Source organism: Apaloderma vittatum, unplaced genomic scaffold, assembly GCF_000703405.1.
Source record: "Apaloderma vittatum isolate BGI_N311 unplaced genomic scaffold, ASM70340v1 scaffold983, whole genome shotgun sequence".
In the NCBI taxonomy this organism is placed as follows: domain Eukaryota; kingdom Metazoa; phylum Chordata; class Aves; order Trogoniformes; family Trogonidae; genus Apaloderma; species Apaloderma vittatum.
Window position 1 is genome coordinate 2,895 of NW_009707296.1, and position 26,298 is coordinate 29,192.

At 42.7% G+C, this 26,298-nt stretch overlaps 2 protein-coding genes across 2 annotated transcripts in view; one reads left to right on the plus strand and one right to left on the minus strand.

Annotated features, from left to right (window-relative positions):
• Nucleotides 1-1,263: 1,263 nt before the first annotated feature.
• LOC104271443 (1-acyl-sn-glycerol-3-phosphate acyltransferase delta-like) lies at nt 1,264-17,068 on the plus strand (the record flags this gene model as incomplete). The annotated part of the gene is made up of 4 exons (XM_009866109.1): nt 1,264-1,366; nt 3,457-3,532; nt 8,766-8,964; nt 16,721-17,068. Coding segments are annotated over 4 exons (470 nt in total), but the record flags the coding sequence as incomplete, so codon positions are not given.
• Nucleotides 17,069-20,724: 3,656 nt separating this feature from the next.
• Nucleotides 20,725-26,298, minus strand: part of MAP3K4 (mitogen-activated protein kinase kinase kinase 4) — a gene marked incomplete at its 5' end in the record, with an annotated part of 51,684 nt that continues 46,110 nt past the window's right edge. Inside the window, 4 exons of the mRNA XM_009866110.1 lie at nt 20,725-21,290; nt 21,839-22,018; nt 22,194-22,300; nt 22,787-22,909. Coding sequence (XP_009864412.1) covers nt 21,270-21,290; nt 21,839-22,018; nt 22,194-22,300; nt 22,787-22,909 — 431 coding nt within the window. The remainder of the gene's footprint in view (nt 21,291-21,838; nt 22,019-22,193; nt 22,301-22,786; nt 22,910-26,298) is intronic.

Genomic DNA, 26,298 nt, shown 5'->3' on the forward strand with positions numbered 1-26,298 from the left:
GTGGTTTAAAACAGTGAGTACTTTTTTCTGTAGAAACTGCTTATTAAAGCTGTCTTAGTTTAACTGTGAATGACCTCTGCAAATACTTTTATTGTCACTGTGCATCTTGAGCTGCAGAAACAGTGTTTTCTTAAGGCTGAAAGTTTGGCTACAGTTTTGCTCTGTGGAACGTGAATGTTGTATTCCTCAGGGCTGCATGTCTTCATAGCAGCAGCCCAGCTCACACAGGACATGGTCTATTATTCTGTTACTGCCTTTGCCCTATAGCAAATGCCTCCATTTTCAACTATTGGGCATGAAGGGGAGGTTGTTCTGAACCCCAGTGATTCATAGTTGCATTAAGCTTTGTTGCTGTAGGATGTGTCTCACACACACGTCACCCGTTCTTAGTCAAACTGCAAATATTGTTCATTGTTTATAAAGTGTGTATCTGCCTGGTTGTTTAGGCAGATTTGGTGAGGAGAGTTGTGTCATGGAATCAAAGAATGGTTTGGGATGGAAGGCACTTTCTACCCTCTTCCGGTTTAAAACCATTACCCCTTGTCCTGTCGCAGCAGGCCTTGCTAAAAAGATTGTCCCCAGCTTCCTCATAGGTTCCCTTTAAGTACTGAAAGTCTGCAATAAAGTCCCCCTGGAGCCTTCTCTTCTCCAGGCTGAACAACCCCAACTCTCTCAGCCTGTCCTCATGGAGGGGATGCTGTAGCCTCCTGATCATCTTTGTGTGCCTCCTTGGACCTGCTCCAGCAGGTCCATGTCCTTTTTGTGCTGGGGGCACCAGAGCTGGACACAGCACTGCAGGTGAGGTCTCGCCAGAGCAAAGCAGAGGGGCAGAATCACCTCCCTCTACTTGCTGGCCACACTTCTTTTGATGCAGCCCAGGATGCGATTGGCCTTCTGGGCTCAGTGAGTTGAGAAAGTGAATAGCTTTTCAACCATTTGATACAGCCTAGGATTTCCTAGGTATCTTAACTGTCAGAAACTGTAACTGTGTTCCCTGTGCTCAACATTCTGGAGAAGGAGATGAAGGTGGAGAGCAAACCTTTCTGTTCTACTGGTGCAGTTCCTGAAAGGGTCACTGATTATTTGGCTTCTTAATAACCTGTATGTTGAATATTCCGTTGTTGTGTTTTATCTTGGTGACTGCTCAAACTATGGGGCTATTGCTGATGACTTCATGTTTAAATATTCTCCTTATCTGAGACAGAATGACTTATTGCCATTCTATTACTACAGTAATCACATAACCTGTTTCTCTTCTTGTAGTTTCTGCAGTCTATGATTCTACCCTCAATTTTAGAAATAATGAGAATCCAACATTGCTGGGAGTTCTAAATGGAAAGAAATATCATGCAGATTTATATGTAAGGCAAGTAACCCATATTTTAATTTCTTTTTGACATACAAGAATGTATACTTGCAATCACAATTGCACAAATAAGGAAATACTTTCAAGTAGGTGATGGATACCAGCCTGGCTTCACAGAATTCCAGATGACTTCTATGGGTTGGGCAGAGTTTCTTGTAAAAGCTTTATGTCTGTAAATATGTGGGCACTCTATAAATGTCTCAGGACTTTTTTGTTTTTTATTTTTTATTCCTTTATGTGTCTATTTGTCAGGTCAGCAGCAACAGTGGGGCCTCTTTTTAAATACACTTGGCCGGAATACCAAACATTTACTAAGTGTTTGGGTGGAGTGGCTTTACACTTGTCTCTGGCGCTATTGTTCCCACTCAGGTGGAGGCCAGGCTCAGGACTGTTCCTGCCTCTGTTTGTTGTAGTTCTTGATGTATTTGACTACTGCTCCCACTTACCAAGAAGTTGTTTAATGAAAACACAAATTACCGGATTCCATATCATTGATGTTTCTAAAAGTGACAAATACCCCAATGGCTTCCCACAATCTTAATGGGAACAAGCCTGTTTCAAGGCCCTCATTCACAGACCAGATTCTGCCAGCAGTACCCGTGCTGCCGGCATTCAAGGTATGTGATCGTTTAGGGTTGGAGCACAGAAGCCTAGAAGTTATCCGGAGTTCATCATAAACCCTTTATAGTTATGATTGGCTGATCCAATTAGTTTATCTTGGGTACTAACATGGAGTAGAATGTCCTTTTCTTCTTACCTCTTCTTTTCTGCTTGTTTGAAAAAATATCGTCTTCAGATCTGGTATTGCCCAAGGGTAAAAAGAAATGTTCTCTTGAATGCCTCACGGATGCAACATGAGTTTGCATTCCCACTTGGCTCTCATGAGTATGTGTTTGGAATGCATGGCCTGACTGGCTAGTGTTCATGGAGGAACAGGTGGCCCAACCTCTGCGGGCCATTCCTTCAACAGTGTAGAGGTGTGCATCTTGCTGTGTCTCCCTTTACACCTTTCCAGCCTGCTGCAGGTAGATCTGGCAGAGCATGGAAATTCCTTTTCATGACTCAGACCTATTTGCCCTTCCGTCACGTTGAGCCTACTGAAACGCGGTTATAGGCAAGGTAAATTTATTTTGGCAATTAATTGGGGACCATCACAGATGTTCTTCGACATCCTCCATATTTGCTCATTGAAGTGCTGTAGGTGCTTAAAAACTCAGCAGAGGGTTTCAAAATCTGGATGGCTTTGTTTGTTTCTGCTTAAATTGTGTTCACTTCTAATGTTTGTCATCTCATGACTTTCTTAAATAAAGGAACAAAACAGTACTGTTGCACCTCTTAATTTATTAACTGCAAACAGTGGTGTCCTGACTGTGAAAAGTGCTCTTGCCTGTGTTAATTTGATGATGTTCTTAATGGATATTGATGAAAATATGTGCTATATTAAAAAATGTAAAATTACTGAATATTGCTGTTAGCATACCTAAATGAAGATGACAAGGTTTTTTTTTCTGTCACAGGATTATTGGCCAAAATTAATGTAGTGTGATGAAAACTTTGTTTTGTCAAGAGAGAGTTTTTTCAGTGGTAGGAGCCATTTTGCTGGAAATTATCCAACCAAGCTACATGTTCAAAAAAAAAAAAAATCGAGGAACTGGAAAAGTTACCTGAGAAATACTGATGTGCTTTACCTTAGGCATAAGAAGAAAGGTTTGGGTTTTTTCTCTCCAGTGCCTAGCTGGTTAAATACATCCTTGAACTCCATAGGTGGGGTAAGAAAATAATTTATTTAAGCCCTTTGTTTGGAAACAGAAAATTGCAGACCTTTAGAAAGTGGCTCTAGTGAGCTCAAAAATAAAGCATTATTTTCAGAAATTTATATTTCTGAATTTCAGATACATGTAAGAATTGAAGGTGGCTATAGAACAAAACTATACTTTGCTGATCTGGGAGTTTTTACCACAAATTAAAAAAAAGGTGGAAAATGTAATGAGTCCTCTGTCAAATGGATTATCTATCTATATACTGTAAGTGCTATTCATGGGAGCCGAAATATTTAATATTCTTCGATTTCTCTTGTTCACTGTTGGCAGGCGGATTCCACTAGAGGAAGTCCCAGAAGATGAGCAGGAGTGTTCTAGCTGGCTCCACAAACTCTATCAAGAAAAGGTTGGTTTTCTGTCTAGACAATAATTGGGAGCCACTAGTGCTCAGTTATTTATACTACTACTAGACCTTCGTGATGTGCATGTGTAGTGGTCCTGCTTTGGGGTCTTGGGGTTGTTTGGTTGGTTGGTTTGTTTGTTTTCCAGGATAAGTACTTTGTTTCTCCAGACACAAACTGGTCTTGTGCTGACAATCATGATTGCCTTTATTTTGTATTTAAAGAGCAACTGGAAGGAAACTTAAGCAAGCCTCAATAGAGTAGTCTTAAAACTCTTCCTTAGCAAGTTGCGTAAGGATACAAAACCTACAACTGCCTCCTGGTTGGTAGAAGGGCCTCCTTCCCCTTCAAGGCAGCTCCTAAATCAAGAAGTAATTTTTGAGCTAAATAAGGTATATTTTGCTTTAGTGTATTTGAATTTTTGTCCCCTATTTTTCCCTGTCTTTTTTTACCAAGGCAAAGATCCAACATTAATAGCAGAGGCTGATAAATTGCTTTCACGTTTTGTGCATAGAAGGTGTGTGCTTAAGATTCCAAATTACCTAGGATGGGGGAAGAGTAATGATGACTGTGTGTAGATGCTGGTTGGTTTTCATTTTTTCCTGTTGCAGATGCTTTCATATGCATCCTTCAGACTGTCAGCATGTGTTTCTCTTAGGATTTGCTTTTACGAATATAGGAGATAATGGTTGGGGAATGCCCTCCTTGAGCCCACGCCGCACTCCCATTTTGACCCGTGGGAGCCATTGGCGTGCGAGGTGTGAGGGCCTGGCAGCTCAGTTTGTTTCAATAAGTTGATCCAATTTTCATGTTCGGGCTGGAATACAGCAGTGCTTCGGGTTTAGAGCTGACAAAATATAGCGGCGCTCTGGTTGCCTTTCACTGGGGCAGCAAAATTGTGCCGTGCCCTTTGTTGTACTCCACCCAGAACGTTACACGTTAGCATTTCTCTCTTGTGACTGTGTTCTAGTCTTTTTTGGCTTCAGCCCATGACTCTTTCAGGTTTAGCTCATAGCCCCGCTAAGCAGCTTCGCGTACAGGAATGTGAAAAGTAAACGTGTGTTGAGACCTCAGCTGTGGATCTACAAGCTTTGCCTCTGGTCTCCCTTCTTGTTAATTTTCCCACTAACGCCTAATTCAGACATGACCCCTAAAACCTTTCTGCAGTAAGGAACACCCCATGGGCCTGTGCTCTCTCGGCAGGCATGTAAGTGCAAATGGTCCTTTTGCTGATCATGGAGTCTACTCGCTGCTGCTGCAACTTTATCTGTAACCCTGTTTCACATTGTTAAGAACTGCTTAGACATTTGCAAGACAAGAGCATAAATCAAAGGATAACGTGGTTATTGTTTTCTTGAATCCATTGTTACATGGTTTGCTGTAATTCAGAGTTTGTAGTAATTCAAGTTTTTCCTGTTATTTTCTCTTTAGTGAGCACTCTGTTATTTCTAGTGAAAACAGAGCATAGATCTGTCCTATTTCTTTGTAACACATTAGTTTGCTGGTTGATTAAATCCAGTTTCTTGTTAAGTATAGGAGGAAGGAATGTGTGTTCAGGTTTCCTTTTCATTAAAATGTTTTTGGTTGTGTGGCTTTTTTTTTAATTGGTTGGGTTTTTGTTGGTTTTTTTTTGGTTTGGTGGTGGATTTCGTGGGGGTTTTTTGTGTTGTTGTTTTTTTTTTCCTTCTGCTATGTTCCTCTTCCTTCAGCTGTTTTACATCAGTGAAACTGTTATTTCATTGCAGTACCGTGTCTCTGTAAAATCAGAGTGGGAGAATATAGAGCAGGGACAACTTCTTCAGGAGTCCTGAGATGATGAAAGCCCACCTGCAGGGTGAAAACCCAATTATGTTTCACCTTTCTGCCCTGCATCTTAAAAAAGATAATGGACTCTTAGATGGGTAACAAGCAGCATTGCTGCCTAGGTGTTGTTTCCAAAAATTAATTCTGTTTCAGATTAATACCTTTAGTGAGCAAATACTTCAGATTAAATGTAACAAATCTGTATTCAAAGGGCAGTAATTCATTGTAAGATAAGCACTCATCCCCTGCTTTGTCTATTTCAGTTGTAGCACTTCTGTTTCAAAAACTTTCTGTTTCAAAGACAAGGTGTGCACACTGTTATTGAAAAATGAAGCCCCTATTTTATCTTGCATTGTGGTTGCATGTGCCATTGCTTATTCTCAGAGATTTTCATAATTTCACAGTACCTTCCCAAGAATTGCATATTGTGTGCTGAATTACACACTAGTAGCATGATTTAGTAGGTGGGGCATGCCACAGGTATTGAGGTCAAGGCTGAAGAGCCGTGCAGTCGGGATCAGGGCCACAAAGCTGTTTGAATGATTAATGAAATGAGCAGTTCTTTGATTTATTTTTTATTTTCCCAAATTTTTGTTAGTGAAAAGCAAAAGTCTTTGAGATAAACTTGTTCCATTGTTGTTTTTTGCCTCACTGCCTGATCTCGGTTACATGTTCCTCAGCCTGAGGTAACTGCTCTCTGGGAACCTGATGCATTTACGTTCTTGCTACTTATCATTTAATTTTCTGGTTAAGCCACTGCTGCAAATGTAATGGACAAGGCCTTGCCAGATAAACAACAGCATGGTGCTGTTCTAAACCAAACACTATTCTCCTTCCTTTTTTCCAGGCTTAAGTAAGCACCGTGTCCACATGATTCTTCCTCACCTGAGGTGAGGAATTTTGTCCTTCCACAGAGGGCCAGCACTGTATCAGTTAATGAAAAATTATCACAGAGGTGCGACTTGGGTTGCATATTGCCTTTTTATTTTCTTTTTCAAACTACCATTGCTAGAAGGATTCCCTTTGACTTTAACAAGGACCAGGCTGAGCATCGTAGTGCCTGTTCTAAAGAGGTATAATGTAATAGTCACAATTCTGCTAGCTCTTCTATGTGTTTTGTGGTTGTTTTTTTTTTATTTTTTTCACCTCCTTACAGCCTCTGTGCCTAAAGTAGAAGTTCTGCTTGAGAATCTAAATTTCCACTAAAAAGAAAATAAGGTTCTAATTCTTCTCAGTGGTGAGAAAAGCATGGAAAACAAGGCATGAAAATATACACTGAAATGCTCCAGGGAATTAGCAAAGCATAACTGAAGAAGGGGAAGTGTACAGAATTCCAGTGTTTGGGAACAAAGGATGTATTTTTGGATACTCATTCTCTGTGGGCTTCCTCATGAAAGGGCAGCAGCATACCTCTGCCGTCAGCCTTCCCTGGTGGGAGCAGAGGGGAGGAATCCAGTTATCCTTTCGTAAGATCGTGGATGTTCCCTCATTTCCCTCCCCGGCAGTACCCACCCCGCTGTCTGAAGTAACTCAAGTTTGGCGGAGACATTAGAGGGAGTGTGTTTCTGTGTCCGAGCTCTGTATGCTGAGGAATGAGAGGAACTTTGTGTGGGCAAGGTGACTGAGGGAAATTTTGAGGTACCTCATGGGTTTAAAGGGTGACTTGAGCTGTTGTTGATGGGTACCCTTGGCACATCTGCAAAAGTTAAGGAAACAGATCAACCCACAGTTCTCTTCTGCATGGAACATGGTTTATGAGTTAAGAATCGCAACTGAATTGAAGAGCTGTTCCACACAGTGGTGTAAAATGGGTAGTGGCATGATGGCGCTGACATTGTTTTGCCGGTTGTGTATTTTGTTTATCCATCTTGAACCACTTAGATGTGGTCGATGGTTTTGCGGCCTCTAATGCTGTTCGGAGCGGACAAAGAGAAAATGGCTTAAGTAAGTCCGTCTTGCTCGCTGTAGTAATAGGCCCCCTAACGACTACACTGATAAAAACCAGAAATTTTTGACATTTCTGGGTAATACCGGTATTTAGAAACCTAACTGTATATAGTAGAATTCAATTTACTGATGATTAGTAGTTCTGGGTTAAACCAGTCATAAACCAAAATCCTCAAGACACTGCAAAGAAGACTTCATACACTCTATAATTGGCTTAAGATAGCTAATTAATTTGCCATAGTGATCCCAGTACAACCTAGCTCTTGTGCACAAAACAGTTGTAATTCTTCTAATCTCAGTAGAGTGCAGTGCTTTAATTACTGCTTAATCTCTTAAACTGAATGTTCCCATTGAAATAGATAAAATGTTAGCAGCCTGTAATTTCTCAAGTTGCCATTAAATAATTCAAGAATTATCTGCTTCAGCTGCAGTGTAAATCTAAAATCATCGCGTAGTAGAAATAATATTCTGGTTGTTTAGGACAGTCTTGGCTTTGCCAGAATTTTTAGAAACTGTCATGAAGCACTCCTGCCTTTGGAAGAATTTAGTACTTCATTCTGATTAAATCGAGGTTCCTTTTTATGTCAGTCTAATGCTGACTTCATTAACCAGTTTTATGTGATAAGACAGATTAACAATCTCTGCTTTTGAACCAGTAAGAAGAGTGGTTGTTGTTGTTTTTTTTTTCCCAACCCACTTTGGGATCTTGGGCTGATCACATTGCTAAAGGCAATGCTTTTCACCTCTGTGGGCTCTAGAGGAAAGTAGTGAATCCTAAGTCTTCTGTGCTTTGAAAAACACACACCACAAAACAAGAAAACTCAAACACCACCCCATTGTCTTCCTCATACTGTGCTAAAAGAGAGAATCCTTTGCCCAAAGCCAGTGAGAGATTCTAAACTTTCTTCCGTAGGTGTCATGGGAGCCAGATGAGCAGGACTGCCGCTGTGGGACAAAGCAGATGGGAGGGGGTGATGTTCTTTGGAGTGTGGGACCAGATGGTGTCTGCTCACCTTTCCTGACAGGGCTGTGGATGCTGGTTTAGAGCAGTGCTTGGAGAAAGCACTAGGAGACGGGGGCTCTGCTGCTGAATGTGTAGGCCAAATGCTCCCCTGGCTTACCAGCGTTATTTAGCCAGTGGCTGCGGCTCTTGCAGGAGGAGGCTCAACAATGATATGTGCATCACTGCAGCAGTGTACATACCCTCACCCATCTTATTTTACTGGGCTTGTTATACTCTCCAAGCGTGCAATTTTTCAGGCTTCTATGTGTAGGAGAAAGATAGGATATGTGCATCAATGTAAGTTGCTTTTTTTTTTTTTTTTGACTGTGTGGTCATTGACTTCAAAGTACAAGCTTTCCAGCCATGATTTGGTCTTTGATCTTCCCCCTGGTTACAAGCCTGCAGAAGGAAGAACATCAAAGTCAGGAATGGCTACTTTTGTTGGCAGATGAGGTTTTAATTGTTGTCCTCCTTCATTCTACTAGGATGCATTCCAGGAAGAATACTACCGAACAGGAACCTACCCAGCAGTCCCTGTAGTACCACCCCGACGACCGTGGACTCTTTTGAACTGGCTTTTCTGGGCCTTATTGCTGCTCTATCCTTTATTCAAGCTGCTCATCAACATGATTAACAGTGGATCATCCCTGACACTGGCTAGTTTTGCATTTGTCATTGTAATGGGTAAGTTTTTGAAAACAGAAATATTACTCGCTGGGTAACTGTCAGATACAATTTGTTGAAGCTTACTAAACATAAACATGATTTGTGAATTTAACAGACCACCTGATACTATATTCACTTTAGCCTGGAAAAGGTTAAATAGATTCTCTTCTCTTTGTTTATTTTTGTATGGTTGTATTACTTTTTTAAGAGCTGCATACAAAATTTTCTGTTTCTGTAGAAATCAAAACAGTACCTTTCTAATGAGTTGCCTGCAAAAGGCTTTTTTTTCTTGTCCAGTGTGTTGCTGGGTTGCACTTTGAACGCCTAGAAGAGATGATCAAGGATAATTTCTTCTGTTGAGAGTTGTTTCATCTAATCATAGTCTGATACATCATTCACTGCGAATGCATGAACTTGTGATTTAAGGACAGCTTGTTGTGGCCATTGACTTATGTGGCACAGGGCATAGCCTATTACAGGTAATTCCCACAGTTCCTGTGGTAGTTTTGAACTGCCTCCGTTTGTGTTTAAACCAGTATGTTATTTAAGAGGGGCAAGGAAAACAGAACAAGGAGCTGGCCCACAGAAAGGGAAGAGGATCTCATTTGGTATCCTTCATGAAGCAGGAACCAGGTCATTTTGGCAAATTACGTCAGGTCTTAGTGTCTGAGCTTTTTGGCATATCGGGTGCCCGTTTGCAGAATAAGTTCCATTCCAGAATAAGTTCCCATCCAGAATAAGCCATACGTTTATAAAGCAAATATTTTCCATGGCTGCGCTACCCATCATGTGTATTTATGACTTCATCACCTTAATGTCTGTATATATTACAAACAGCCTTTGAAAAAAGAAACAGAACTTCACATTCCTTCTGGCTCTGAGTGAATTTTGATATAGAGATATTAAAGTTAGCTTGAAAAGCCACATCAAAAATGATAACACAGAGGAAATAGGAAAACATGGAGTGTTTTGTTGTCTCAGAAGTGTATCTAGAAGTGCATCTTTGTTCTCTACCTAGGAAATTGTTCCTAATGCATAATATTTCTTCCCATTCTCAGAAGTCTGAATCTTGAGCAGGTCCCGTGCTACTCTGATCAGGATGAATTAACTGATGTCCTTTTGCCCATTTGTGAAGTGCTTGATATGGCAAGCAAACAATATTCTTTTTCAGAAAGTGCCTACCGAGTCAAACTCTGTGGACGAGCCTCATAAAAATAATTGGAGAAGGAGGAATACATGTGTGGGGGGCGGGGTGCACAGGAAATCTGCTCTGTGATTCTTTGGGCCAGAGGAGGGAAAATAAGAGCAAGGATAAGGCCCAACATGATAGTTGGAACATTAGTGCAGGCAGAGTAGAGGAAAAGGGAAGGGAATCCTGTGCTCTTGTCCTCTCCTGGAGAAATTATTTTTGCATTTTATTTTTACCCTGGGAATGCTTTATGTCCAGCATGTAAGAATTTCTTGGAGCAGTGACTACAACTTAGAAGCCCTTTTTTTCACCCGCCTTACTTGTTGGAAAGCATAAGTAGTGTCCCCTCACCCCCTCTCCGATCAGTGAATAGGACGGGAGTGAAGAGTGAGCACCGTGGCTGAGGTGTGCTCTTCAGGAGCAGGAGATGTTAGCTTCAGATCCCTCTCAGTTGCAGAGAAAATTCACTCGGGCTTTCCTGTGTGCTTTCAGAACGGTGACACAGCGGTAGGTGGGGTGAGGTGTGGCACCATTGCAAATGCCACTTCCCTGGCAATAGCACTCGAGGGCATTTTTTCTTCCTTTGGAAGAAATGCTGGCATAGTCCATGCTACTGGGATGGGGAATGGTGGCCTAATGGGCACTGAAGCTTTGCTGCTGCAAAATTTTTTTAATTTCACATCTTTCCTTCAGTATTTTCCTCTTAATTCAGTTTCTCTGCTCAGCAGGCTGGTTGTTCATGTGCCATTCCAAAGCTCCTCATGGCTTGTGTACTTTCCACAGGAAGCCTCGCTGCATAATCCAGGGATTCTTGATTTTGACCTCAGGGCTGGGTGATTTAATGCTTGGTGTTATGGCATCTGTGATTGTTTCTGGAGTTGGCCCTTGTTAATTTAGTGGAGTGACACCACACCCCTCACCCCCCAACCTAAGTCAAATACCATCTTGCCGTTAGTAGCCTTTACAACTAGGTCACGTCTTCTTTTTATCAGGAAGTGAAGGAAAGAACTTGTAAAGAAGAAAAACTATGATGCCATGAAGAATGGATAGCAAAAGAGCCCTTTTTTTTTTGCCCCTTCTTCTTCTTTTTTTTCTTTTGCTGTCTTGTTCCCCACTTAGCTTTCTTCTATTTCTAGCCACAAAGAAAGATTAATAAGCAGGCTGCTGTGAGTCCTCTTCTGAATGCGGAAATAACCTAAAGGACTCATTCTCAGGCTATTTGTAACACTGCTGCCAGAATGGAGGAGCTCCCAGGCTGCAAAAGCACAGCTGAGGAACACATTGGGAATGGTGAGATTAATGTCCCACTGTGTGATGGGCATTGCTGCCCCGTACATATCTGCTGCATTTCTGGGCTGGGGCAGTTTGCAGCCCTTTACAACCTTTGCAAGACCCCTGTGCTCAACAGCAACTCGAGTCTCTCCCTGAACACCTGGTGTGATCAGACCCAAAGCTCTTAGAATTGACCAGGATTTAGGGCGCAGCAGAGGACACTGCATTGTCTGTAATAGAGGCTGTTGCCTCATGAGACTCAGCCAGCCACCTCTTGCTGATGAGCAGCAAAAAGAAAGATGATGTTGGTTACTTGTTAGCAGATAGCAGCCACCCTGGAGGGAGGAGAGTTTGTGAGAGTAGAAAGAAGCTCAGTAAAAACAAACAAACAGCGGAGCTGTTTTATCCTGGTCACTTAAAAGTGGATGTGCCATTACTTGCCAGAAGAGCAGTATTTCCCTTAGTATGTTAGAATCTATATCTGTGTTACTATATCCCTTTAAAAACAATGTTACTGCCATTTGGGAATCCTTGGCCTCTTTCTGTGAAAGCATCTCAACTTCAGCTGAAGCTCTCACATTGACTTTTTTAGCCAATAGCTGAATTTCCGCACCAGGGCTGTTCTCCTAACACAGTGCTTTTTATCCCGAGGGCTGTCTCTGTCAGGAATGTCCTGGGAGTGATGCAGCCATCTTCTGACAGAGGAGCAACCAGTATTTTGTTTTGCAGTTCTGCCTCCAGCTTGAGGCAGGGTCTCAGAAGAGAGACCTCAGCAGTGGCTGGGAAGGAGCAGCAGATGAACACAAGTGGATCTTGGAAGTTGTGACTCTTGATGCCAGCTGGAACTGCCTGCCTGACAGATCCAGTCTGCAGCAAAGCAGGGAGGACTGTATTTGCTCCCTCCCAGTCGGAGCGGTAATTGGTACCTGGTGGCTTAGTATTGTAAAGGGAAGCCTTTCCTGTAAATCGAGGATTTATTTACCATTGTGATCAGATGATCAAATTGCTTTTTCACATTGCTCCTCGTAGACCTTTTCCTTCTGTTCATCAACTGAAGCAGCACAGGTAGCATTTGGAATGTTTGGGTTTTTTTTAAGATGGCAGTTTGACAGCTTACTTGATATTCCAAAATTGGGAACCTTATTACAGTCCCTAATAGCCCATTATAAGTAGATTGCTATTTCTAAGGGCACATTTCAGTACCTGATAACATTGCTGTTATTAGAGTAGGTAGCCCAAGATATGCATAAAAGTTCTGTGATAGGAAAAAGCAGAGGAGGAGGAGGTCTGTTTACCTTGTGCTTTCTGCTTTCTTTCCAGAGTATCACTTGTCTTTTGGACAGTCTTTGCTAATTGTGCTCTCCGGTGAAACACTTACTGGCTGGCTTGTAACTGGCTGTTCAGGTAGAAAGAGGCATAAGAGAAGTACCCCACGTTGGTCAAGCTGGAGGGAAAGCACTGCAATACCTCAGACTTGAACTCTCAGATCTGAGAAATGAATAACTAGTGTATATATAGCTCTGCTGGTTCAGCTCAAACACTTTCAGCCCTAAATAAACGACGTCTCCTCTTTATACTGAGAATGCTGAGCCATCCCCTCTTGCTTTGCTTTGTACAGCAGTTTGGCTATTTATACTCATAATAATCATTGCATTGTGTTAAAATCTAACTACCGGTCAGGGACCAGGAGCCCTTTGTGATACTGCTTGAACCAACAAAAGGCAGTCCCTGCTCCAGGGGAGCAAACTGCTCAAGCAGTTGGAAGGACAAAAGTCTCTTTTGAAAACTGGCTTTCATTTCAAAAGACACACACACAAGAGATTTAGGTACCTAGCTTACAACTGCTATTTAAAACTTGGGGCTCGTATTCTGGTGTTAAAGCAGTGAGCAAGTCTGTCGAATGTCAGTATTTTGTTTTGACAGCAGCTTCTTTTTTTTTCCCTCCTGCTTCCCCAACCTCATTTGACTCCAAAGAACTCAGCGTCAGGTTGCTTTTCATGTTTTGGTAATTTGTGTTGAAGAGGACAGCCTTCATGTTCTATAAGTATTTTAATATAGAGCTGTCAACAGCGATTAAAAGGGGATTGTTGGTTCTGTGTGCGAAAGATGAAAGGGCTTCTCTTGGATTTTAAATGAAGCAGCAGCTCTCACATATAATGCTAAAAGCATAATGACATCTGGACTTATGGCCTGGGGCCAGCAGTTAAGTATCCGTCATAGGAGAGAGAAGCGTTTCATCTGAACCAAGCCTAAGTATAAATGAGATGGTTTTGACTCTGCAGGGGCTGTTGCCTGTTTGCTGCACAGTGTGTGCACAGGGCTGCTAGAAAACCTGTTTCCATGGATCGTGGGACAAACTCTGAGACCTCAGTGACTTGATGGTGTTCAAATGCAGAACATGGACCAAAGGGTCAGAGCATGAAGTCATCTGGGCAGCAAGGCTGTTGATGTCTGTGGGCTCCTAGGCTGAGTGGCAGGTGAAGAGAGCACCAGCAGTGTTACACTAAGTTTTACAACAGCAGGAGGATAAAAATTACACGTAGGATTCTGCTTGTGTTGATTGTGCCTGTTGGTAGAGCTGCCAGACAGTCTGGCCTTTCAGCTTGGTGCCTAAAACTGCTGTGGATTTTTTTTTCCACTTGTTTCTTTTCCTTTATAGTACGTAAAATAGGCCCAAAGTGGCAATTTCTGCTAGTCACATAATCTTTAATTTTACGTATCTTCAGTGTATAAACTATATACCTTAGGTGTACAGCAGACTATATATGGGAAACTTTTCTATCCCTACCTGATGTGCTGTTTATAGCACATCTTGCTGTGTGGTACAAACCCCAGGTAACATGAGAGGGAACCCTGCGGTGTGAGAGAAAAGGTGGAAATCCTCTGAGGTAAGGTTTTTGCTGAGGGATGTGGTGCTATGTGTGTGAGGGCTGTTTTTCTTGGTGCTAAAAGATATTCCGAGAAAGAGATTCCGAGAAGGGCAGTTCAGCTTCTGCCAGAGAACAAAGGAGAAGAAAAAAAAAAAGATAAAATCTGAAGTGCAAACTAAGTATTTTTTGTGTCCAAGTAGTGGCATTCGTTGAGCTGGATGAAATCCTCAATATGCTGTGTGGTTGCTGTAACAGCTGCTTTTATTTATCCTCTCTCCAGATGCTGTTTCTATCCTTTCTGGTTAAAGTCTTAATGATTTTATGTTTACTATTACGTTGTGATCCCGACTGCAGGCTGCATGTTGGATCGTCCTCTTGTCTTTCCTAGCTCATGGACATTTAAATGTCAGAGATGATGGTTTTTTCCTTTTCTATTTGTGAGTGAAACCCTTCACTTGTGCCAATTGTGTGCGTTTCTAGTCAGGGACTAACAGTGGCGTGTAAGTGACAGTGAACCCTGCAGGAGGCATCTCCCTTTCCAGGCTGTGCAGTGCACAGCGCTGCCTGTGAGACGGCTCAGCTCTTCTGAGTCTCGGTGGCCAGGAGAGCCGAGGGCAGCCCCATGGGGCCACCCAGTTTCTGCCTTGTATCACTGTTCAGCCATCACTGTGTCACACCACGTATGACCCAGTTACCACTTGCACTTCTAAAAACTGTCAATTAATAATACTACAAAACATGAGTCTGTAGTTGATTGTTTTCAAGTGCTGTTTTTTGGGGGTTTTTTTGTGTTTTTTTTTTTTAAAGAACAGAATACACAGTGCCTATCATTGAAGCAAATCAAACAGAAGACAGTAGCTGAGATGGGAGGGCACCTCTGGAGATCAACTAGTCCAAACCCCCAACTAGAGCAGAGACAGCTACAGCAGGTTGCTCAGGGCTGTGTCCCATCAGGTTTTGACTCTCTCCAAGGATGGACATTCCACAACCTCCCTAGGCAACCTGTGCCAGCATTCAACCACCCACACAGTGAAGATTTTTTTTTTCTTCCTTTTCTTCTTATGCTCAGAGGGAACCCCAGTGTTTCTTTTTGTTCCTGTTGCCTTCTGTCCTGTCACTGGACACCACTGAAAAGAGCCTTCAGATATTTATGCACATGGATAAGCTTGCACTGGGCTTCTCCAGGCTGTGAACAGTCACAGCTCTTGCAGCCTCTCCTCACAGGAAAGATACTCCCTCCAGTCCCGTAGTCATCCCTGTGGCCTTCACTGGCCTCACTCTCTTGTGTCTGTGTGTCTCTTGTACTGGAGAGCCCAAACTGGATCCAGCATTCTAGATAGGCCTCACCAGTGGGAAGGATCTCCTTCCTTGACCTGTTGGGAGCATTTTTTCCTAATGCAGCCCAGGGCAGCTTCATCCTCTTCCCAGCATACTGCTGGCATCTACCAGTAAGCCCCAGTCCTTCTCTGCAGAGCTGCTTTCTAGTCTGTCTTCTTACTTAAATACTTAATTAGCTTTTTCAGGTCACCTTGCGCACAACATTTGTTCAATAGTCTGTGCTCTGCTGCAGAACAGGTTGCTTGAATCATAGAATGGCCTAGGCTGGAAGGGACCTTAGAGATCATCTAGTCCAGCCCCCCTGTCATGGGCAGGGACGCCTCTCAACTAGATCAGGCTACTCAAGGCTCCGTCCAACTTGGCCTTGAACACCTCCAGGGAGGGGGCAGCCACAACATCTCTGGGCAATTTGTTCCAAAGTCTTGTCGCCCTCGTACTGAAGAATTTCTTCCTAAGGTCCAATCTAAATCTATTCTCCTTCAACTTAAACCCATTTCCCCTTGTCCTGTCACTGGACACTCTTGAAGCACAAGAGCTATTTAAAAAAGCGATGGCTTTGCGTGGCTGATGTGGTAGGCTGAGGTTAGAGCTGGACAAGCAAGCGACTGGTAAAGCACAAGGGCAGCACTGGGTACCAGCTGACAGCCCTTTCCCGTTCCTGTGCTAAAAAGCAGCAAATGCCAGGTTTGAGCCCTGCTGTTGGCAGCTCATGGCTGGCAGTGAGACAGAGCCTCTGGATTCTCTTCTCTTGGTCATCTCGGGCCCTGACCTGACCATAAGGAATCCTTTGGCTGATGGGGAGTTTTTCATCATCATCTTAGAGAGGTGAAAACTAATGAGAGTAAGACATTAAGTGCGTCTCACAGGACCAGGACTTCTTACCATCAGTCAGGAGGAAACTGGGATTTAGAGATGCGGGGGAGATTTGTGGCTTTTTAGGATTTTCTTGGAAAAAGTATTCAAATGTGGGTAGCACATGTAGTTACCTTTAATGTTGTGCTGCTGTAAGGCTGAGAACATTGTCTCTTTCAAAATGCTATACCCGTACAGATCTTGAGTCTCTGCCTGCAAGCAGCTTTTAACTTAATTTTTATTTATTTTGCAGCTTCTGTGGGTGTCAGATGGATGATAGGCGTTACAGAAATTAACAAGGGCTCCACCTATGGTAACAATGACAACAAGCAGAAACAAAAGTAGCATCTTCAGAGACTGCTTCAATCCAAATGGAATAAATGCAACTTCTGAAACCTCTTAAGTGCATATCACGATCCTTCAAGTGAGAGCGGAGGAAGGGCAGGATGAGCAATCGACATACATCTCTAAATTTGTGCCATGTTATTTTTCTCTGGGGGGTTGAGCTGGATGACAGCTTGAAAGAGGCACTCCTTCATATACTCTCCACAACAGGTTTGCATTTGTTTGGCTGGTTTGTTTTCCTACAAAGTGTCTGAAGTTTTGAAGAAAAAAATAATAATATCCCAGTGTGCTTGTATGATGAGATTCTACCTGGAAACTAACCAGAGGTGTGCAGGCTTTACCTTTCTTAACTTGCTCGAAAGAATGGATAAATGTCAGAAGATTGTTACAAGATGATTAAAATTGGTAGTTGTGTAGATCACGTTAACAGCATAACAACAATAATCTGTCAGCGTTAAGTAAGATGCTCTGCTTGGTTACACGAGTATTGTCCTGAAGCAACTCTACTGAGCTGGCAGAGCTGCAGCAGAGTTTTTCTACACCTAGAACTTACTCCCACAGTGGGCACCACCACATGGGACCTTTAAAACTTCAGGCAGACCCCTGGCTAAGGGCCGCTTTGTTAACTCAGCACCTTGCAGTGGCACAGCCTACACTAGAATTCGGCCTCATGGCCCGAGCAGAGCTGTGTTACCCACCACTTTCCCCAGGCAAGAGAGGGATAGCTGAAAGCTGGATTTCTTTTGAGAGTAAATGCCATTTATAGTTTGGAAAGAATGAGGTAATAAAAATTCCTTTGGCCTTTAAACACAGTTTAAAATTCTAGGCCTTCGTAACAGCAATGGTGGAAATAAAACAGCTGGTACGCTGTCATGAAGTAATGTGAAGCGTGCGTTCGAAGTTATGCCCCATACCCATACTGTTGTGATCCCAATTAATCTGCTTGTCTGTCTTTTCTGATAAATTAGTTTACGTGGTGCCTCGTAACACCCTGAGGTAACAGTTAAATTATCTTTTGCTTTTCTTTTGGGGAGGAGAGGGGAAGTACGAGAGAGAGACCAAGGACAGTGGTACGGTTTAGAGTTTTTTATGGCTATCTGGACTTTCTGAATTTAATAAAACTAGAATCAAGCGCCTTGGGAAAACTATGTTGCTCCGACATCCCTGCTATGAATTCCAGGGCAACCTCCTCTTGGTTTTTAAACTTGAAGAGTTAAAGGCGTGCTTCCAACTACCAGCAATTATGATAGTGAAAAACCCCCAGTCTTTTGAAATCTAAAGATAGTGATGCAGCGCAGCAGGGATTGTGATTGGCACTTTCAGCGGTGGTACATTTTCACTGCACACAGGACTAAGCCAGTCTAGGAATGACCCTGCCTGTGTGTTTCTAGATAAGAAAGTGAGCAGTCTTAGTTCTAGCAGCTGGAATAAAAAACATTTCTCTCTTCCTGTAATGAAGCTGAGGCCAAAAGAAACATGGATCATCCCATGAAAGATGCATTTGCTGTTCAGTATGTCAGAGCCTCTATTTTAATATGTAACACCTAAAGAGCAGGTGAGGCAGTGTTTTTGGCATGGGGCAGGTAAGTAAAGCTTTTTTTAAGCATGGAGGCAGTAAAACGTGCAACGTGAAGGAAGGAACAGGCCCCTGAAAGTGCAAAGGACTAGTTTTGGGGTCTTTCTTCCCCACTAGTCTTGTGTACCCGTGCATTCTCTATGCTCTGACAATTTCTGGAATAGGTTGCATGATGTCATGAACATAAACAGGGGCTGTAGTGTAGTTTTTCAACACATGAAATATAGCCCGAGATCAGATAATACTGCCATGCTTAAAAAGCTATTATTTTAATAAAGCACATGCCCTGCCCTCTACTTGCTGTATATGTACAGTGTAATGGGTAGTAGTGTCTGAAGGTCCAGCTATACCCTAGTAATACACTCGGCACATCAGTGAGACAGACCTGAAGACACTGAACACAGGACTTCAAAAATGGGGGGCGGTGGTAGGGAAGAAAAGACCTCTTCAAGATGACATTTCACTGTAAACCTCACCTGGCAGGTACTGGGCTTTTCTCAGGGTGGCAGAATGAACCCTATATGCCCAGGGGAGTACTTCTGAGCAGTAAATATGTATTCATGTCATGATAGAGACTGGCAGGTTTGCCTTTTTTTTTAAAAGAGACACTGACATAACATGCTGGTAGGGAGACATTGAATGTTCCTTACGAATCTCGGTCCTTTCCGCTCCAACTGCCTGCAGTGCCGCTTCTCCCAGAGGAAAATACCAAATGTGTAAATACTTCTGGAATAGTCTGCTATTTCACACTCATTTCCCTGTGACCAACCCTTAGCACAGGCTTGGGGCCAAGCACACCACTCCTGGATCCGTCCTCCTGAGCACTACCAGACGTCCCGACGCACAAGGACTGCACCACTGGGCCCTTCCAGCCTTCACTGACAAAACGGGGAAAGCGTTAATGGTACTTGCCAAAGTTCTATAGTCCAGTTCACTGTATTAAAAGAATGACATGTGTCATTAGGAAGCAGTGTTTGCCCCTCATCCCCACAAGCAACTGTTACGTTCTACAACTGCCTTAACAAAAGTAGTCTTAACGTTTGTTTATACAAAAATAAAAGTATAAAAAAGCTGCCTTGCAGTGAAAGAGTATTCTTCCGGTCGGTAACAACAAACTAGTAACAGTTTACTTTTCACCTTTATCCATTATCTAAAAGCTGTCTGCAGTTCCTCTTTGTGTACAAAGGCACCTGAAACAAGGCAAAGGAGGACACGCACAGCTCCTGGCAAAGTGAAGCACACACCAGGCTGAGGGGACTTACTTCTGCCTCAGGTACCTTCACAGTCTAGTGCTGAGGATGATAATGTACTTCCCCTCCTCGCATAAGTGAAAACAGAGAACTGAAGAGAAGGTAAAGGCATTGGGTTTTAAATCCAGCACTGTATTTTTTGAGAGCCTAGATACACTGCCCTGGTCACCAGCAGAGCTTATACTTTTCTAGATGTAAATGCAAGATTTCATGATACCGTCTCAAACAGCTCACCCAGCTGCTAAAAGCTACCCACACCTGTAACAAACCAAGGATTTGTGGATTAAGAGGAGAGACAGGACTTGATTCTAAAGCCAAATATTAAAAGCAAGTAAGTTCTCTGCTTTTTAAGAAGTTGCCCATTGCAAAGTCTAACCCTGTAGCAGGAGTATGTAAACTTGCACTAAGCTTACAAGCAACAGTTCTAAAGTCATCTGTTTGTAAGAGCAAGTCAAATAATTTAAACAGATCTTGTTGCAGACTGTTGCTTTTAATTGCTCACCTCTTCCAACCTTCCTCCATTTTCTGAGACTGATGACAGTTGGGAGGGACATGGGGAAAAATAATCAAAGTCCAGGATCAGAAATCAGTTTTTAAAAGTCAAACAAACAGAGCACAAGAATAATCTTAACTTGGTTCCCCTCTTGGCCATGCAGACTGTGCCCTTCTTCCAAGAAGAAAGTTACTTCCAACCATGACTTTATCCTTTATATAACAGGTAGTGTCCAGAATTGCACATCATCTTATTTCCTCAGAAGATGAAGAATCATAGAATCATAGAATGGCCTAAGCTGGAAGGGACCTTAGAGATCATCTGATCCAACCTCCCTGTCATGGGCAGGGACGCCACCTCTCGACTAGACCAGGCAACACATGAGGGGAGCTTAATTCACTCTCATCACTTGTGTAAGAAGGATCTAACACTGCACATCTTGAACTTGACAAATCGTTGACCATGGCACTATAAGAGAAGCTTATTTGGGTTAAGTTAGCTCAGCAGTCTTAAACAAGCATTGGAAAAATAAGTTTAAGATGCGACACAACCCCACATACTTCTTTTCAGAAGAAAAACCCTTCACCAGAAACTCCTAAAATAAACCATTTATTGAGAAAAAAACCCCTTTTTTTAAAATTTCATTAATCAGCCTTGTGCATAACAAATCTGAAGCTTGCCAAAAACAAATAAACGAACAAAAAAAAAAAAACCAGTAAAAGTTCACAGTCAGTGCACTCAACAAACAGATTAAAAAACAAGGTCCATAATGCCTGATAACACTACAGCATTTTTCTGAACCTAAAGAGTTCAAAAATACTACAAATTAACATTACAGTTCTCAATCAAATGAGAAACAGGAGAAAGAACAACGAAAAAAGGTATGGTCCATATACAGTAGTAATGGCACTTTCACTGAAACATGCAGCTTCTTCCAACTTGCAGACACTGTCACATGAGCAACATGTGCCAAGTAAAACATATAGGAGCAGCAGAGAAAGTGACGCTTGTCACTTGTGCAGTCTTCGTAAGTTCAACTTTTATACTGTTTCTCAGCACAGTCTTTATGTAAATATTACATACAGTAGTGATTAAAAAGTATCTTGCCAGAATAAAAAAGGCCAGAGAGTGAATAACTTCATTCTTCATCTGTGCAAACCTGTGAAGGGAACAAAAGGCAATTAAAATTCAATTGTCTCCCTGCTGCAGCAAGATGACAACACAACAATTTCTTCAGCAGCTTCACTGAACATCTTCAAAGCTTTCTTCTTTCTCCCTTATATGGATTATCCCAAGCATAAACACAGGCTGGGTGATGAGAGGACCAAGAGCAGCCCTGCAGAGAAGGACCTGGGGGTGTTGGCGGATGAAAAACTGAGCGTGACCTGGCGGTGCTCACTCGCAGCCCTGAAAGCCATTCGCATCCCGGGCTGCGGCATGAGAAGCACAGCCAGCAAGTCCAGAGAGGTGATTCGGCCCCTCTACTACACTCTCACACACACGAGATTCTTTTAGTCACAATGTTTGCTAGCAACAATGTGTGTGCCTCTAAGAAGTTACCAAACCTTGTTTTCTGGACAGCGTGAACTCGATTCCAGCCTCCCAATGCAACACAAAGCCCCATGGTGTAGCTGCAAACAGTGAAGCCGACTAAATGCTGTTTCTAGTTCCCATCTATGATCTTTGCAGTGTAGCTGTGAGACAAACCTTGACAAAAGGATGGTCGAGGAGCTGGCTGGCCGTCCACCTCATCTTTGGGTCACTTTCCAGGCAGTGGCAAAGGAAGTCTTTCCCTTCTGGGCTCACTTTGTCCGGAATAGGAGGTTTATGACCCATCCCCACTTTATACATGATCTGGAAGTTGTGCTCATATTCGTGCCAAGGCCTCTGCAACAGGCAACAGCATTGTCAAGTGCACAGTTTAGTGCTTAAATTGCTTAATTAAAAAACACCCCCAGTTCTTGCAGACTTAAGTCTTACAAATTGCTAGGAGCAGGACCAGACTTTGCAGAGGAACTGCTACGAACAGTGTGCACTCATTCAGGACATGAAACATCCCTACCTTGCCAGTGACCATCTCTATAACAACGCAGCCCAGGCTCCAGATGTCTGCTGCACGTCCGTGCCCTTCTCCTTTGGCTCTGGTTATTACTTCTGGAGCCATGTACGCTTTGAAACAACACAGATGATGTCATCAGTTCACACAGCAGAAGGAACAGTATACATTGAGTCATTAACTTGGCAAACTAAATATTTTTTAATTCGTCTGTAACGAATCGCCACTCAGCTTTTCTTGCTAAGTTTTGTCATTTGCAGCAGAACAGTGTTTCAGTTTGAAAAATTATAGTGAAAAGGTACAGTACATGCTTTCAGTTATTTTCATTTTTCAACAAAAGATTAAGCAGCTGTTCAGTAAGAACACTGATGTTTCAGTATGGCTGCAGAGAAAAACAAAGCTCCAGCATCTTTATAGTTATGAGACAAATTATTTTATCTCTCAATGTTTGGGCTTCTAGATATAAAGCACATCTAACTAGCTAAGTTAAAAATCAGGTCTCCCTGAAACATACTATTTTACTCTAGCCCAGACTTTTGGCAGAGGCATCTTCTTTTATGGGAACTAGACAAGTATGTACCTAGCACGTGCTTCCTCACCTGCAGTCCCCAAAGTGCTGTTCACTTCTCCAGGCATCGTCTGGGTGTTGTTCTTCAGTTTCACTGAGCAGCCAAAGTCTCCCAGTTTAATCAGTCCAGATGAGGTAAGAAAGATGTTGGCTCCTAGGAAACACAACAAAAAACAGTAACACTTGTTAAACTAGTGCCAAGTTGAGGAATCGGAGCTTCTCAATATACTCTTCCAAGTTAAGACAGTAGATAAGAGCTGAATTTGCACTTTGCTCTTGACCTGTGGATCAAGCGTGGAATATGACGGCATTAGAGACATTCCTCAAAGGCTACATTACCATTAGCCAGTGGAATTTTGGGGTGGTTGTATTCATATTAATTGTACTGGAAGTTGACAACAAGAAGTGTTCAAAAGACAAAGCAGTATGGTAGGCAAACTCATCAGCTTTCCATACATGCTTGTCGTGAGAAATTACTCCTCCAGGAATATACAGGTTCCAGTGCTTATCCTTGCAAGTACTACACTGCGAAAAAAGACCCATCCTTAAGGAGGAGCTTCCTGGCAGAGGCCATTGCTGCGTTCCTCCCACCAGCCATTTTCTCAGTTCTGCTGAGACAAGTCAAGTGACACCACACAGCTGCGCCTACATGGCCACCTTGCAAAACAGAGCTTACAGCATTTTATTACACATGTGACCAAATGCCCACTCCTATTGTGCTCTACTTCCTGAGAATTTCTGGTGGAGGGCTACTGTTACAAGAGCTGGCTACTCCACCAGCTTACACTAGAAAAAAATGTCCCTAGCATAGCTGAAAGTCTCCAGGGGAAAGCTGCAGTTGGCTTCAAGTCACTTGCTCAACACAAGACTGCAAAATAAGCCAAGTGTTTTTGATAACCAGTGGTTTTCTTTCGTTCAGCATCCTGCTAAAACACGCGTTGGCAGCCAAGAGAAAACGGGCAAAGCAGAAGGAGCTCACTATAAATGTCAGGCCCAAGTCTGGATTCTGCAAGTATCACAAGGAAACCACAAGTTGGTTGTAAGAGTCACCTGGCAGAAATACAGCTTCAGCTGCAGTCTCTTGAGGAAAGATGAATGGTTTGCACAGAAACAAACTGCTCACCTCCTCTAGGAGGCAAATGTTGGGGACTTTGTTACACAGAACCTTTTCCCCTGTCACACAGAAGATTCTTTCAGAAATGGCTCAGCTGAGTACAACCCTCAAAAGTTTCTCACTTCTGTTCCACTTTGAACATAGGTCAGTGCAGGAATTCTTGTCTGCTTCTCCTTTGTATTCTCTTAAAGTTTCTAGACTTTTTCTAGTTAGCTCAGTTGGGCAACCTCAAGATTTTAATAGAAAGTTAAAAGAATCCTCAAAAAGTTCAAGTCAAAAAAGAAGGCAGTGCACGTCAATGATGCCAAAATGCTGCTCATTTCTCAAAGGGCTTCTCTAACTTCTGTAATAATGCTTGATAACTAAAGCAAGATTTATGTAGTCCAAGAGGTGTTGCACAGAACTGCACTATAAAAGCGAGGGAGAAATCATTAATAGAAATAAATTCCAACCTTTAATTACTGTAAGCCTTTTACAAGTTCTGAAAGCAGAATTAACTTCCAGTGAATACGACTCTTCTGCACATTATGTCCCTAAGTTTTCCACTCCCAGTACTGAGGTGCCTGCACATACTCAAGATCAGAACTCTCTGGCTGGGTTCTGCAGCTTGCCGTCAGAGGGACATACGTGTCCAGAGTGACCCTGCAGTCACTGGCTAGACCATCCCTCAGTTCCCTGAACGAAAGGGAATCTAGAAACACACCAAAGCAGTACAAGAAGGCAGTTCGATGGGACACTAAATGAAGGCAACGCACTAGCAGAGTGACAGTTACTCTCTCGGCAACCTTTTCCTTTGAACTATTGCCTGTAGCTTTTGCTTTTCTAATGATTTTCAAGGAATTTCATATACAAAGTAGAAGCATTTGGCCCACAAGGACCTTAGGAAAAATGGCCATCATTAGCAAACACTTTTAGAAGGAGGTTCCCAATCCTCCAGAATGCAACATGCAAATTTCATGGAAGGCTACAAAGTGGTTTCTGCCTACTGCAGCAGGTAGAAACTGGCAGAGCTGAAGTGCAACCCTCTCTCTTCTGACTGAATCTAAAGCTATTGTGGCAGTTTGGTTTAATACAGTTCAGTTGAATACAGAGTCTACTTAAAAGCCTTTCAAACTAAAGCTTGTCCCTTTAAAAAAAAGTAACGACACTGTTGCATAAATGTTACTGTGAAAGCTCCTGCGAGCCTTTGTCCTTTGGAGTCGTCAAATGGAACAAAGCAGCTAACCAGAGTTTCACCACGAAGAAAGTGACAGCACTTCCAGACCTTGCGCTGCTGACATGTTCTGTCAGCTGAATAAGGCTTCCACTGATGCACTGTCTGCTGGAGCCTCTGCTTTGTAAGCCGCTTGGTCTCTGCTTCAGAGAGGAAGAACAAACTCTAGAGGGAGTCTTTAAAAGGGATTTCCTTGTTAGATGAAGCCTGCATAGAATCCAGCAGGAACATAAGAGAACAGGAGACACAAGGGCAGCGCTATGCGGGCGCTCGATGCTTTTTACCTTTGGCAGTTAATGCTAATGGGAACATAACAAAATTCCTACCATATTTGCATGGTTAGCAAGCAAAATAAAACTGGAGACTATGGCTTTGAACAGCAAAAAGGTGCAACCCACCCATCTGTCCCTTCCCTCCTCCTATGCAGACACTACCAGAAGCATCTTCATTGCATGAAGGCAATTCATTGCATGTGCAGAGGCACAAGGTAGCCCAGTTCTGCACAGCCCTGCTGCTGCTTTCACCACAAGATCTTCTGGGCAAACTGCAAGCAAAGAGCAAGTGTCAAAAGCTGTACCCTCGCTGGAAGAAATAGCAGGTATGACTCAAAGCATTTAAACTGAGGTGCCCTGTATCTCTGTGCCAAGTCAGCCTCGTATTAAGTGCAGGGAAAACTGCACTGGTGTGGTATTCCAGCGGTGCTGGTGTAAATATCATAAGACCAAGGAGCAGTTCCAAAAGCCCCACTAAAGACTGTGGTATAATTCCACAAAAAGGCTAAGCTCATGGATATTTCTCAGTCAGTACTTAAGCAGTACAGCAGCCAAAATTCGTTCAAGAAACAAGCAGGCCAAATGCTACCCTTCACTGAAAAAAATCCACTTCAGCATCCTCTTTTATTTGAGAAAGTGTGACACATGCCCATAGCTTCCTGAGTCTCTTGCTCAGTGGCCTTCCCTCCCCATTGCTGCCCTGACATAAAAGCAGAAATAGCAGAAATTTCAAGAGAGCTAACAACAAAGCTAATGGAAGTTAATACTTTGATGAAGACCTCCTTGAGCATCTCATTCACAGGTTTCTGATTTACTGTAGCTTCAGATACAATCCCTACGTTTTCTGTATTCATTCTGAAAATGCAATGCGAGCCCTCTTCAGGGATATGCCCTTCTCTCCCAGAGAGAAAACCCACTCATGACCAACCTGAGTGATTAATTGT